The sequence below is a fragment of the Quercus suber genome, unplaced genomic scaffold (genome assembly GCF_002906115.3).
Source record: "Quercus suber isolate HL8 unplaced genomic scaffold, Cork oak 2.0 scaffold_232, whole genome shotgun sequence".
NCBI classification, from domain to species: Eukaryota; Viridiplantae; Streptophyta; class Magnoliopsida; order Fagales; family Fagaceae; genus Quercus; species Quercus suber.
In genome coordinates this window covers 781,751-797,878 of record NW_027069689.1, presented here as the reverse complement: position 1 = coordinate 797,878, position 16,128 = coordinate 781,751, and the positions used below count along the sequence as shown (strand labels likewise).

At 32.8% G+C, this 16,128-nt stretch overlaps 2 protein-coding genes across 2 annotated transcripts; both read right to left on the bottom strand.

The window, feature by feature from the left end:
- Nucleotides 1–2,627: 2,627 nt before the first annotated feature.
- Nucleotides 2,628–8,420, bottom strand: LOC111988495 (uncharacterized). Its single transcript, XM_065780318.1, has 8 exons — nt 8,229–8,420; nt 7,989–8,138; nt 6,495–6,607; nt 5,925–6,017; nt 5,419–5,521; nt 5,267–5,341; nt 4,531–4,626; nt 2,628–2,940 (listed from the first exon to the last, which is right to left on the bottom strand). The coding sequence occupies exons 1-8, from the start codon at nt 8,310–8,312 to the stop codon at nt 2,881–2,883; spliced, it is 774 nt and encodes a 257-aa protein (XP_065636390.1). The 5' UTR covers nt 8,313–8,420; the 3' UTR covers nt 2,628–2,880.
- Nucleotides 8,421–11,453: 3,033 nt separating this feature from the next.
- LOC111988471 (small ribosomal subunit protein eS21y) lies at nt 11,454–13,549 on the bottom strand. Its single transcript, XM_024020272.2, has 4 exons — nt 13,421–13,549; nt 12,816–12,910; nt 12,569–12,701; nt 11,454–11,738 (listed from the first exon to the last, which is right to left on the bottom strand). Exons 2-4 carry the CDS (start codon nt 12,863–12,865, stop codon nt 11,673–11,675), a joined length of 249 nt encoding a protein of 82 aa, XP_023876040.1. The 5' UTR covers nt 12,866–12,910; nt 13,421–13,549; the 3' UTR covers nt 11,454–11,672.
- Between the last annotated feature and the right edge of the window lie 2,579 nt (nt 13,550–16,128).

Sequence of the window (16,128 nt, the reverse complement as noted above, 5' to 3'; positions counted from 1 at the left end):
AGTTTGTTTTACTAGATTTGTTTCCTCATTCAATCTGAATTTGAGTGGTGTTTGTCAATCCCCCTAATTAAATAACCCATCACTCTTTGGATAACTTGTATACAAATCTTATTTTATTTTTATTTCAGCCCCATTATCTTCAAAACATCGTTTGGAGTAAATTGGTTTTGAGTGAAATAGAAAGCCCTTGCCTAATATATTAAAAAACTAATGAGTTGGGTTTTCAATAATTTTGTATAGCAATTACATTCAGCTTTGTAAATTGAGTTGCAAACTTGGATTGTCCTCTTTTACTAGGATTTCTTCATGTTGAACTGTACAACAATCAGATACTGTGGGGACAAAGGACCAAACGCCAAAAAAGAATGGAGCCGCAAACTATATCTTCCATGCAATATATATGTGGACCACATTGGCACGCCTTCTTGTACATTTGGATGCAACTTGTCTCCTAACCTTAACCTTCATGTACTGACCAACCCTAAAATTCATGGTTGTCATCATTTGTTCGATGGCAAAGACATTTTTTTTTCTTTTCATTTTTTGGGTTTGAGAGTTTAGACAGATTAATTCCAATTCCAAAACAAGCTCATCACTGATCACCACGTTTTCCAATTATCAGCCACAGGCAACAATTCTATTTGTCTGGGCTTGCAGCCACAAGTGGGTTTGTACTTTGTATGTGGATGTTTAGCCATTTTTATGTTAGTTTTTGGTGCTAAATTGTCATTTGTTAAAACAAAAAGAGGGTGGGACTAGCCCAGCTCTATCATCCCCTAATTGGGCTCAACCCAATTACAACTATAAGTCCATTTTAGCAAGATTAACCCTATGTTTGTTTGGAAGGATTTCAGGGAGGATGGATAATTTAAGAGAGAAAAGTAGAGAAAAGAGAAAAATAAATTTTAGTGGATGTTTGGTTGGAGGGGGAGGCAAAAAAATGTGATGGGGCCGGAGTTTTCTCCCTGAGCCTACTAAAATGTTTTCTTCTCAAAATGAAGAGAAAACTAAGGTGAAGAGTCTGATTTACTTGATTGACAAAAATGCCAATGTGCAATTGTACATGGGTTTCATCTCATTTTCTTTTTGTTTGTTTTTTTTCAAGCTTTTGCTTTCCTTGGAGCATCGGCTCTTCCTTTCTTTTCTTTCATGTGACGTTGCTTCTTACTTTTTTTTTCTTTTGATTTCTTGGGGTCATGGGCATGATGGTGCTTTGTTTTGTTTTTTTGTTTTTGTTTTTTTTTTATTTAGTTATTTTAACTAGATGTGATTTTTTTTTTTCTAGACATGATATTTATTTTTTTTAATAAATTTGGGTGATTTTGTGTGTGTGTGTGCGCGTGTGGTTTTGTTTGTCACTTTTCTGTTTTAATTGGACATCATTTTTAACAAGGGTATATGATTAGATTTATACAAACTCAATTTTTCCATTCCTCTACTCTTCCACTCTCAAACAAACAAAAATGAGGGAAATTAAAATATTTTCTATCCTCCCACTTTTCTATCATCCTACAATTTTCTATTCTCCCACTTTTCCTCATCTCCAACCAAATGGACTAAGGGTCACAAAATTACTATCTCTAAACACAAGTCTACTATCAAAACAATAAGGTGAAACAAATTGTGTTGACTCATGGAATTGATAGACCATGAGAAAGGGTAGTCCAAATTCTTCAACTCTGGCAGTGAGTAAATCTTCAAGGAATTTACCACAGTGAGTGAGTCGACTTTAACAATGATCTTTTCAACTCTGGCAGGCGTGTGCGCGCACATAACAAATCACTGCTAATATAACTTTCATCTTACTGAACAACTGCATCAAAGTTGTACTTAACCCAACCTGAAGGAGGGGGAAAACAACTTCCATTCTCTTTATCAGCCTTGAGAGATTCTTTCCAAGCCATTTATGCTCAAGTCTGGGAAAAATATACCCAAGCAACCAAGCAACCAACCAATTCACCTGTCTACGAGTCTCTTATGAGGAAAGTAATGAAGTTTGCTTGAGCCTAAGGATGAAGAAAAGGGAGGCAAAAACTAGCAAACCACATTTTCTTCTAAGGCAAACATTCATCATACTGTGCAATTGCTATTATCTAATGCTAAGAAGATAGAATCCATATCTCCTTTGAACATCAACCAGAAAAATGTCCCTATCTAAGATTTTGTAATTGGTGGATCAGAAAGAAAATGCTTTTCTTAATCTAGTGTGTACAGGCAGAGTCGCATGGATGATTCACATTTTACAGGTGCCAATATATTTACAGCCAATAACTGGCATTGGAAAATTACAGCAGCCTTGGTTGGCTAAGATCAAGTACCAAGCCTATCCCCACAAAGGATTAAAGAACTGTCAGAAGACAAAGATGCTAAAGAAGATTAGTTTAAACACCATACTTGTTTGTCAATTTGCAAATTATAAAATGCAAATTGAATCTGAAACCTGAATCAAATGCAACTGCATCATGAACTCAATCTGTGCTCCAAAAGAAAAGGGCCATCAAAAATAGATATAGAAGGAAGGACAATCTTAACAACCATATCACCAAAATGATGGCTACCTTACTTATCTGAGATAATATATATATATATATATATATAATGATTATGAGAAAGAGAGAGAGAGAGTATGAACTACAAGTGGAAGTTTATGTAACAATTTCTTAGTACATAGGCATCATTACAAGCATTTGTTCAGATTCGCAAACATTGAATTCCCCTTAGTCTCCAATAAAGTACATAAATGGGGCTGACCATATATTTCATCTAATATTGATGTCACATAATCACATCTAATCAGCTAATTAATGTAGGCATCAAGAATGAAGTTCTGTATAGTATTTCTTTACCATAAGTTGCAGAACTTTGTACGGTCGCCATAAATTAGGACCCAACATTGTAAAATACTTTTGTCATTCCCTTCTTTGACCGAATTTGAGAAACCTGGACAATAAATGTATAAAGTCAATGAAAGCATATTAAAGGAACATGGCGTGACCAGAAAAATAAGGCCTCAATAAACATGGTTTATTCATCCATGTTTGGGCAAATGACTTGAATACATGTCAATCATTTTATAAGCTCTGCAATACTACAAAGAGAATGCTTAATTAAAGTGAACAAAATCCTTATAAATACGGTCACCCACTTGCTCAGTCAAGTTATTGGATCAGGTAATTGCAGGAACTGGTAGTTTGCCAAGTACATCAATGGATGCAATGGACATCCCAATTCTGGCACTCGAAGATGATTATCCATTAGCAAGGTTTATGTATTAATGTTGAGCAAAATTTGCTCTCTGACCCATATCTCAGACATCGCATTACATGCAAGGCATGAGCAACTAGTGAACAATTTTTTCTTAGTGACAGAATAAGAAAGCAATTATTTTATATTTGGCTAATGAATTCCATTACAGTTGCTAAGATGATAAGAGTCAAGTTACGAACATTCAAAATCTTAATTGTTACAATTTGAACATCTAATATCCACATGGGATGCCTAACCAAATGTATTAGTAGACTAGTAGTAGTGTAGAATTGGAGACCATTGTGTCAGCACCTAAGATGCACAGGTACTGGTACGATATGTTGGGGATACATGTATTAATTACTTATTAAATATATTTTATTTATATTTCTTATATATAGTTAAGCATTTATGTTACACATATTGTTAAGTATGTATCAATTTAAGGAGCAATAATGGATAATAAAGTGAATCAATGGCCATTAAATGATGTCTATAATACAAAACAAGATCCAAAAGAGTGTGTAAAAAAATATAAATAGATAAGTGTTCTGTTCAACATTGAAACCAATATATGAAAAATATAAATAAAAATTCTTACAAGTTTGGGCTATCTCACATTATTGGGGGTTGGGTTACAACAGTATCCAAGCTGTATCACAGGCACGTCCTGGACATATTGGCACTTTTTTTATTTTAAAAAAAAAAAAAAATCTGGGTACATATCTTAGAGGCATCTGGTATGATATCGGTACAATATGTATCAGATAAGGGTACATAAGCAAAAGTGGAGTATCCGTGCATCCTAGGTCAGCGCCTTGTGTCTTATGGGATAATGATGCTTAAGTATTTACATAGGCAAAACTAAATCTCAGATCACAACAAATTCATGCATTTATTTGATTAGTAAAATGATCTGAATGCTACAACAGCAGGAAAGTCCATGACCTCAAAGGTGGAATTATCAAACATAATAAAATTAAAAATGCAAAACTGAAGCCATCAACTAGGCAGATGAACCCCTGTGCTTCTAATATGTTACTGCTGATCTTGAACGGTGTCTAATAAGGGTAAATTCACTATATCACATTCTCTTTTATAGCATGACATGTTTGGAATAGGTTATGATCGCAGCTAGTAAATTCACTATATCACATTCTCTTGTATAGCATGGCATGTTTGGAATAGGTTATGATCACAGCTATAGAAACATCTCGTAAGACATCATCAGAAAAAGTGAACATGAAAGGAAGAGATGAGTCCCACGACAAATTGATTCAGTACCTTTAAAATCCCAATTTCAGAAATATCAGAAACATGAGTCCCACCACAGGGGCCACCAGGACTGTTTCCTAACTTCACAATACGAGGTGTGCTGCCCTGCAAGAGATGCAAAAATAAGCTGCACTTACTATTTAAGAAATTGTAACAGTAAAATGAAACAACCTCTATGACCTCATGAAGAAAAGCAGCCTAATATAAGGCCTGAGATTAGATGACATGGTTTTCTTCAAGAAAATGTGTATGGCCTAGCCACTTTTAATGCTAACATGCAGACACATCAGGGATGCTCTCTGTACTACAGATCTTACAACCTACTGTAACTAAATTGAAGTCAGACATGATATTTGTATGTACAAAACTATAGGGCTAATTGACCATTTAGCAAAAGCAAAAAACCATCATATGGACAACAAGCAAATAGTTATGCATGCTTGTCCCCCATGTGGATAGAACCCCAGAAAATTATGTGCAGAGAAATAAATTAAGTAAATGTACTAATCCACCACATCCTTTATAGGGTACTGATGGTGATTGCAGTGATCTCTTTTTCTCTCTTACAACATCCTCACATTGACCTCAAAAGAAAAATTCGACAAACCATATTCGTAGCCCCCCAAAAGTCATATTTCTTCCAAAACCAAAGGCATTGACATAGGACATAGGGCAACTTATACTCTGCAAAGAAAAGCAGAATTGGAAAACTAATTGTTTGCATATTGATTTTTCACAGCCTGACCTTGGGAATATAATCTGGAAGGGATCCTCCACATTGCTCAAAAGCTTCTTCATATGGTAGTATAGCAACAGAAACCTAAATCAATGTGATAAAAGAATTTCAGAAATTAAATGCTACATAAGGCAAGTAAATTTACAAATAAAAAAACTTACTTTCCCTCCTTCAGATATTAACGCATTAGCTTCCAGCTCTATATCCTTTTGTTTACCTTGCATTTCATTTTGTGGAACTGTACCTTTATACTCAACAAAAGGCCTGGCAAAAAGTGCAACATTCAATGCTAATTCCAAGAAAAATTATTCTGAAACAAAGACAACATCTTTACAACACAACTATGTTAATATAGAAAATAAATGGTAGGTACACATAGCTAGTCAAGCTTAAGTTTGCTTGGTTATTCCCTCCTACAGTGTTTCACTAACTGAACAACAAAGTATTTGGACATATGTCCAATTACTTTTGACAACATGGTCTCAAAACTATTAGTCAGTGGAAGCATCAGATAAAAATATTTATTAAAAAAAAAAAAACATATATCTAATGTCCTTTGAAGCTTTTAACATGATTAGCTCTTGTCAAGGGAAACTTATTTTTTGATCTAAGTCTGTTTTCATTGGAAACGTAGAATATACACAAAAAATACAGGTCAAAACCATACCCATCAGGGAAATGGTATCCTTTGGTTGGCTCTAAATGACCCAATCCCACTTTTTGCAAGCATGCGTCAATCAAATGCCCAGCTGAGTGTAACCTGCACAAGATAAAGACGAAAAGCTTAAAGATCAGAAAGGGTATGATTTTTTTTTTCTCTCTCTGAAAATCTAACAGTGACATATAAATGACCAAACATTCAAGTTTGTTTCAATAAATACCACGTTTCTGAAAATACAAAGATCAAAACATTACAGTTATGTATAGACAGACTTTTCAATAAGATCCAATACTGTAGGTCAAAATTCAAGTAATTTTTCAATCCTAAATTACTTAATGCATCTAGCAAATAGTATAATCAATAAAACTATCAAAAACATCATCTCAAATATACCAACATGATTGTCTCGATTTCTAGCATTTTGAAAATAGTAAAACAACAGGCTTCGTAATGTTCTTAAAAAAAAAGTGACAATTATCTGACATATTATATAAGCCTTAAGTAGAATCAACAATAATATAACTCATTCAAATTTATAATCCACTTAATCCCATTTTTTTGAATGCTTTATAATACCTAGAATTTAGCTTGCGCCTTGACTCATCCACATATAACAAGGCTTCCTTCCCTTTTTCAAGCTTCATCTCTGATTCCCCGCCAGAATTCTCAATGAACCCATAATGAAAAACCTATTAAATTTCAATTACAGAACAAATCAAAATTAATTAATTTAAAAAAGGCTTAAACATTTCATCGTCCTTGAGATAGCCCAAGATTCGATTTTAATTGTCTTAAGTTCATTCTTGAAAAAAAACTCAATGAAAAGTATCAAATTTGTTCTTATGTTCCATTCTATTAAGGAAATTAAACAACATGCTAATGTGGCACGTTAACATGTTAAAAAAGTGACCTCAAATAAATTTAATAGAGGAACAATATTGATATGGTTATAATTGATGAGACATAACTCCGTTTCCATATTAGAATTGTTGTTGGGATCATGAGTGAGAGAAATAGAAAACATAAGAAAAAAACTTAACAAGATTCTCTAGATTTCTTAAGGTAGTAACTCCACCGAAAAGTTCATAAAATCCATTCTAATCATTTCGAAACGGGTGGATTGGATTTTACCACCTTATTAATAATTTCATTAGATGCCAAAAAGGCGATAATCAATGTTTCTTTAAATTGTTGATGATGTGATAAAATCTAATCCACTCGTTTCAACATGGATGGATAAGATTTTAAGAACAGTGGGAGTTACCTTAGAAACTCTAAAATATCTTAATTCAACTTAACGTTAAGTTTTGCCTAAGCAGCCTACATCAACTGCATAAAATTCATCTTTACTATATAGAACTGTGTTACAATCATAGCAGCTAAATTTAAATAATTAAAAAAAGAGCTTAATTTGCATTCATAAAACAAGTATTAAATTATTGAAACAAAAACAAAAGAACAAAATTTAGTTACAAAATTTACTACATATAACATATTTTGAAAATTTAACCGTTAGATTGCATGTTCTTTACACTCTTAATAAATATATCAAATTTTGGGTTAATCGAATGTTATTTACTATGAGATCTAAAAACTTATATTTTATAATGTTATTTACTATTGATCTTTAATTTTTTAGAAATTTTGTAATCACAGAAATTATAAAAAGAAAACGTAATCCAAATGGTGAATTTATCTAATAAAAAGATATTGATTAAACAACACATTTTGTAGCTAAACTTTGTTGAAAACAGAAAAGAGGGATTGAATTCCTTTTTTTTGTTGTTGTTGTTGTTAGGTTTGAACTTACAATTCCGTCTTTGGAGCGAACATCTCGAACAATGAATTTACAATCGGAATCGGCAAATTGGATGAAGCCAGTGTCGGCAGGTTGACCACCACCTTGTGGGTAAAAGATCGTTGACTCTAATATCAAAGCGTCTCGACCATCTTCTTCGCCCTTCAATTTTTATTTAAATTGTGAAAATTTGTATATAAGGCTGTGTTTGGGAAAAGCTAAGAAAAAAAAAAAAAAGAAGTGATGATTGTTGTTGTTAGGTTTGAACTTACAATTCCGTCTTTGGAGCGAACATCTCGAACAATGAATTTACAATCGGAATCGGCAAATTGGATGAAGCCAGTGTCGGCAGGTTGACCACCACCTTGTGGGTAAAAGATCGTTGACTCTAATATCAAAGCGTCTCGACCATCTTCTTCGCCCTTCAATTTTTATTTAAATTGTGAAAATTTGTATATAAGGCTGTGTTTGGGAAAAGCTAAGAAAAAAAAAAAAAAGAAGTGATGACTGACCTTGATGTAGGAGAGGAGTGTGGTGTTGGAATGAAGTTTGGACATGTCGTCGAAGTAATCCAGCTTCGTCACACTCACATCCATGGCTGAGACTGAGACTTCAAAACTGCTTCTTCTTTGGATAAAGGAGTTTATGTGTTTACTGTTTGAGAAGCCGTTTCTTAATTGTGTTTTTGTTGTTGTTGAATTGGAAGGGGGAAGCCTGCACCTATATACTGGCTATTATTTGTAATGGTCAAATTCGCGGGCTCTTCGAAATAGTGTGAAAGCGATAGGCGCACTATGAACGAAGAAATGCTAAGGCCCAAGTTTTCGCAATACTTTCACAGCTAATTTAGTATTTTGGTTTTAGAGATTATACTACACTCAAATTACAACCATTAACAATAGTTACGTTGAATTTGTTGTGAAAATTTAAAAAGGTTACAATATAGCATTATTCATGTGAATGAAAAAGTTTAAAGACAAAATATTTCACACTTGCAATTTGTTTTTAGTAATTTGTGAAATATAATGTTAGTAGAATAAGTAAAAATTTATTAACTTAACTAAATTTTTTGTGAATGTAGCATTGTTCTAATATGAATAGTGGATGAAAATTAGTGCCTCATAATTCTTTAAATAAAAGTAACAAATTAAATTTGAGATTTCAAGAAGTGATAAACAAAGTCTAAAGTTTCAAAAAGGAATTTTTGTGTTTTACTGTTTGAGAAGCCGTTTCCTAATTGTTTTTGTTGAATTGGAGGGGCAAGCCTACACTTATATACTAGCTATTATTTGTAATGGTCAAATTCGAGGGTTATTTGAAAAGCGTGAAAGCGATAGGCGCACTATGAACGGAGAAATGGTAAGTAACACAACATTTTCATGTCAATTTCCCATTAAATTCTAGGTTTAAGTTATAATCTCAATGATAGACCCGAGAGAAATGTTATGTGCGGTGAAGTTTTCGCAACACTTTCACAAAAAATCATTTATTTTGGTTTTTGAGATTTCTCTAGACCTAGATTAGAACCTTTAATAATAACCACATTGGATTTGTTGTGAAAAATTAAAAATGTTACGATATAGCATTACTCATGCAAATGAGAAAGTCTAAAAACAAAATATTTCTCACCTACTTATGTGGCAAATTATTTTTAGTAATTTGTGAAATATAATGTCAGTAGAATAAGTAAAAATTTATCAATTTAACTAAATTTTTTGTGAATGTAACATTGTTCCAATATGAATAGCGGATGAAAATTAATACCTAGTATTTTTAAAAAAAATAACCAATTAAATTTGAGATTTCAAGAAGTGATAAACAAAGTCTAAAGTTTCAAAAAGTGTAAAGTTTAATTTAAAATCACTTCCATAAAAAAAAAAAAAAAAAAAAATCTGTGTGAATGTAATACTATATAGGTTCACTAAATAGGAAGCGGCTTCTCTCCTGTTTCAAAGTCCCTAGTTTTCTCCTGTTTTCTTTCAGATTAAAGATACATGAAGGATTCACATCAAGTGCAATACCTAGGGTGAATTGCACACCGTGCAATACCATAGCAATTGCACTGAATGTGAATCCATACATGAAAACTAAATAATCGGAGAGTCAGAACATAGACGCGTCAAATACAATTTTCATCTTTTTTTTTTTTTTTTTTTTTTCACCAGTCACGTCACGTGAATTGAGCCCAGCTAGTCAAAACCCACAACTCAGTAAGATATAGGAAATTGCATCGGAAATTGCACCTGAAGTTTCCAACATTGCATACATTGAATCGGAATTGGATTTCAGTAAGATATAGGAAATTCAATTTTAGCTAGGAATTTTAAATCGGTTTAAAGAAAACTATACTCTATACTATTGTAAATCATCAACAATTGTGGGGACAATTTTTGCTTCAAGGTCAAGGGCTAGACCATGTTGTAACTTAGGCAATTTTGTTGTCTCACATGAGAAAGAAATGCTTCCTCTTCACACCTTTTAAGGGATGAGCAAGTGGACGAAGAGTACCACTAGCTTGGTATCATCCACTTTACCAAAGCTCGTGGTACTCTTCATCCACTTAAAAGTGCCTAGGTTACAACATGATCTAACCCTTGGTTTTGAAGCAAAAATTGTGGAGGATCTTGATCAATAAAGTTTGATGAAAGTTTCAAGTAGGAACTGAAGCAGAATTAGATAAAATTGTATAAGCCACAGCAATTGATAGACAAGTCTGATGTAATCTACATATTTTGCTTGCTAATCTGATGAAATCTATTTATTTTGAGTGCTAGTTTAGAGATACGTTTTATTCATAAAAATAAATTAGTTCGAATTAGGATTAGTTGGGTTATGAATTAGTTTTATTGATAGATGAAATTAGTAATCATAATTTATTAACTGTAGTCTGGACTTTCTCGAAATAGATAATTTATCAATTTAGAGGTTTTAATTCCATCACAGCAACCAATGTAAAATAAATTCAATTTAGAGGTCCACAATATCATTTAGATAAATGTTATGCCGTCAAGATTTTCACAACAAAGCACTTCTTTAAGGTCCTGTACGTAAATTTTGTTCTTATGACAATAACTTTGTAAACCCAAATAGAGGCTGGCATAACTTTGTAACCCAAATCGACCTTAGGATTAAATCCCTCATTCCCGTAACAATCAAATTATCACAAAAGGGAAAATCATCTACCCAACCCCAAAATCACTTGAAGATCCACAGGACATCTTGTGCAAATTAAAATTATCACAAAAGAGAAAATCATCAACCCACAATCACTTGAAGATCCACAGGATATCCTATGCTTTGAACAGAATATGCAAGGCAAAACATATGCAACCAAATAACAATGAAAGACCTCTACTAGCTGGTATGAATCAAACATATACCGGTAACAGAAAAATTAGCCATTAAAATCTAAAATCTTGAAAAGAAATCTCAAAAACCAAAATAAATGCACGTCACAATTTAAACACCATCTCAAAGCAACTTCCTCATTATTATTATTATTATTATTTTTAATGACGTGTAGACCAATTTGGACCAATAAACCATGGATATATGGCCCCATCTGCCAAAATCGTGTATCTAGTAATTCTGGGGTGACTCCTAATGGGGATCAAACCCAAGATGTCTTGGTTCATAACTCAGACCAAGGCTCCAACCATTAGACTGCACCCTAACGAGTTCAAAGAAACTGCCTTATTGGCCACGTTTAGCAATAGTTCAATAAGCAAATCGAGATATGTGTAGAAAGGACCTTAACACATTAGCATAAATATTTTAATTGTTGAACAACCACATTAAAACAGCAACACATGGAAGAGCTAAAGCTAGTTGTAATATTTTGAATAAATGATTAAAAGTACTCAACATCAACAGACAACATTGTCTTTTCTCTAAGCAAAATTTCACAAACAAAAGCAAACTTGAGTCTCTCCCTTTTTGATCTACTGTCTCTTGTTCTACTGTTGTCGGACTTCGGCTTTCTTCTTCTGCCAGAGACGGTCCAGCCCACTGTCTGCATCTCCCTGTAAAGAAAACAAAAAGAACAAGTATAAACGGTCAAAATTACGAATTAAAAACATATTCAAAATCTATAGAACATAAAAAGCATTTCATGAAAGACAGAAGTATTCCTATCCATAAACTTGACAATAAAATAAGTTATAATGCCTGAATTACAGTCCTACATAAATCCACAAGGTTTGATCAATTGTACATCTTTTTTCTTCCAATTTGCTTCAACTGAACATCTGTGGATTTTAATGGGAGTCCTACCTTCATATTTAATTGATGAGGATGTAAATTTTAAGAAGACCAAGTTACCCCACATTGTAAAATCTGAAAGACCTCAATTTAGGATTCTAATGGTTCAACTACAGGATAGATATCAGAAAAGAAAACCTATAATCTTTCTTTTAAGAATAACTAAGAATATTAATAACAAAACTGCAGTCCTTGCTTCAACATTCAGAGTTATCAAACCCTATGATAGAGTCAAAGGAGGTTTCAATTTCAACAATCTTCAAACCATAGATCAACCAGAACTAACAGGAAGCCCCATTTGAGCTAAAGTTCATTGGATTGCACAATTCAAACACATGAAGTAGTGTTATCAGAACAACGCGGGTAAACTATATAAAACAGAAAGCAAGGTCATTTATTCACATTAAGAATCTCACAGAATCAAATTACAACCAATACCACTACAAGAACCATTCAACAAAACAAAAACAAGCAAATCAGTTCCAACACTCCTCAACTGCACATAAAATAAACTAAAATCAAAGCAGTTACACAAACTATTATCACAAAATGCTTCACAACAAGTACAAAAACTTTTAAAACCATAACAAACCTGAGCCCGGACATAACCGCAGAGAGCAAAGGTGGAGAAATGGCCGTTGTACACACCATTCTCATCCAAATGGCCTACATTGATCTGAACGGAGGCGTGGTCCTTTGCGGTAATCAGCCTGTTGGTGGCCGAGCTGCATTCATAATACTATTAATTAGCCAAAACCAATAACAAAACATAGTCCAAAAACCAATATAAAAAACAAAATAAAATCATAATATATGATTAACTCAATGAAATTGAATACCATTTCCTAGGAATGTAAAGCTCAGTAATAACTCCCTCTTCGTTCTGCATGTTGGCTAGTACGTGTCAAGTGCTTCTTCAAACAGCTTAGTAAATCTGAAGCAACAAAACCAAATTAAATCCAAGGAAAAAAAAAAACCCCAATAACCAGTAAGTAAGAATCAGACCCAGAAATGAAAAAAGATCCAAATTTCTGAATTTCAAATTGATTTTCTACTTTAAGCAAATACCCACAAAAAATAAAGAAAGAAACTTCAGGTTATTAATCCCCGTGCACAATTTACACTCCATTTGAAGTGGTTTTTAATTTAACCCAAAAATAACCAATAAGTAAGAAACTGACCCAGAAATAAAATAAGATCCAGAATTCTGAATTTCAAATTGACTTCTAATTTAAACCAACAAAATACCCACAAGAAATAAAGAAAAAAATAAATTCAAATTATTAACCTTCATACACAATTTAGACGCATTTGAAGTGATTTTTCTCATCAAAATTAGAGGGTTTGAAATTTAAATTTCAAAACAAAAACCATTTATGCTTTTTTTTCTTAACAAATTAATACACTGATAGATCTAACGCAGAGAGAGAGAGAGAGAGAGTACCAGAGGAGGCGAAGGAGCAAACGGCGAGTGAGAGACAGAGAGGAGGTTAGGGTTTTTAAAGAACTAAACCCTAAATTTGATTCAAAAGCCCACTTTGAATTATGGGCTTTTTTTTGTGTGATGGAGAAAGTGCAGATTTATATGTATATGGGCTTTATTTAACCAAAACAATAAATTGCGACTATATTCATGTATGTTTGGGCTGAATAGTTTTCAAACAAAACATTTTACGCCTTTCAAAAAAAAAAAAAAAAAAAAAAAAAACAAAACAAAACATTCAGGGGAGTTTTGCATTCATCCGTAGAGTTTGTGAATATTTATTGAGTACTCTCAGAATACTATAAATGCATATTCTTCTTTCTCATATAAGTGTAAGTCTAAGAACGAAACTACGTTGTCCCTTGGCCCCCCAAAATTTTGATTTCTTCTACTGTTAGGCTATGAGCTTGATAGCAAAAAATAAGTAAAAGGCTATGCCCCTTAGAAAATAATGACCGGTCCTCCCAATTCTTTCCAAGATCTCTACTTAGTCTAATAGATAACCCAAAGTCCTCAAATAAAATACTAGTTAGCTCTCCCAATTGTCTAAATGATTTGCTATCAATCCAAATATCCAATAGACAATAATCCACACCCTCAAAAAATCATCTTTTACCACTCATTTTCAAACAAAAATTTACTCTTTTTTTTTTTTCATCATTCTCAATCTCAAGAAGCCACCTACGGGATTCTCAAAGAAAATAGAAGTAATCATTGCTACTTTTTCTCCTCCTGATACAAGCCTACATTGCCTCATGTTTCTTTACTCTCATTGTTGACTAAACACATTAACTCTCTTCTCAATAAGGGTAGAAATCAAATAAACTTCTTTCATCTAAAAAAACTATCCATATTTGCTTTCAGTTTCAGCTTCTTCTTATGTCTTAGTATTTCAGGTTTGTTTGTTTTTTCAATATCATATGGGCATTTAGATTTATGCTTTTTATATATATGATAATGGTCATTTGGTTTTATGAATATGCTTTGTTTATTAAGTTGTTCAATTTGTTGTATTGCTATATGATAATATATTATATCTCTTTCTACATCATCATTTTTTTTAAAAAAATTGAAATTAGGAGCTAAATAATTCATTAAAAAATAAGAAAATTTTCAGTGTTATGGATAATGATGGGTTGATGGTGCTTAAAATAAAAGTATGCAAATTTTTGTATATATGTATAGTAAAATAGACTGCCTTTTGTACTTCCATTAATATTTAAGAATATGACAATGTAGGGTCAAGATTTGTATCCCAAACCCAAAAAATATGGGATGTGAGCTCAATAAGCCCAATACAATGAATTTGTAGAGAGTGGGTGAAAGAACTGGGCTGTTTGTGAATTCAACAACGGTTAATAAAGATTTGAAAGATGAACAAGTACAAAAACACACTTGAAACTTGAATAAACTGATGTCCGAGGAGATAAACTATTGTTTAAAAGGTTAATACAATTCTTAGAGTTACAGTAAATTTTCCTTTCCCTTCTCTTTCTATCTTTTTCGATCCCCTTCTCATGAGAGGTCTTTTACATTTATATAGTTTTCTTTCAGAGTATCTTGATTGTACACTTGTTCTTCATCTAAGCATTCACTTGAGTATATGTCCCATCAGGTATCTTCTTTAGTTCTCCATGAGTGATGGCAGCTATGGCTGCACTATTTAGGGGTCTTCTTTACATAAATGCAGTAAGAAAAGTTGCTGTAGTGCATTTAATGCGGTGGTAGCAGCTTTTTCCTTAGATATTTATCTATTCTTATCATCTTCATATGTGCCTGAAGTTCATCCTTATCGTTGGAACTCCCTGGAAGGTCACCCAAACTGCCTAGGTATTTGCTTGACCAATATTCCTCATATCTGAGAAGGATACGCTCCTTAGACTATATTCATTTACCATCTCCTTACGTGATTCTCCACTCCGGGGTCTTCTCTAATCATTTACTCCTTCTCGGACGTACCCACATCCTCAAATAAGGCGCAAGACCCAATATATGAATTTGAGCTTTTATCCCCATTAACAATATATCAAAGTTGAACATTTTTTATTTATAAATTTATGAATTATGATTTTTCTATCAATATTGCAATTTGGCCCCCCAAGTACAAATTCATGGCTACGCCCTTGTGTAGGTCTTACTAATTAAATTTATGATGGGACTTACAATTCATGTAAGAAGAGGGAGTACGCATTTATGGTACTCTAGGAGTATTTAATAATTTTCCATATTTTACGGGCCTAAGTTCCTTTTGCTGTTTGGTTGTTTGTGAGTTGTTGCGGTTCTGACCCTACTCTTACTTGATTGTTTGAAGTTTTATTTATCAATAAAAAAATAATTTTATTTGAAGTTTTTAAAATGAATGAGTTGTTGGTTTTTGGGTACAATTGGTTGCTCGGGCTTAATTTTTTTTAGTTTTGCTATTAGTTTGTTTGTTTGTTTGTTTGTTTTTTTTTTTTTTTGGTATATTTTGTTTTAGATTTTAGATCTATAATTTTTTTTATGGTCTTTAAAAGGAAGACAATTGTAGAGTTATAATTTTCTTTTATAAATTGCTGGTGTAGTGAGTGATTATTAATAAATAAAAAGCAATGCTATAGAAAAATTATTTTACAATATTTTTACAAATTGTTAATGTGGCAAACTCTTATTGATTTTCATCTGAGTTCACC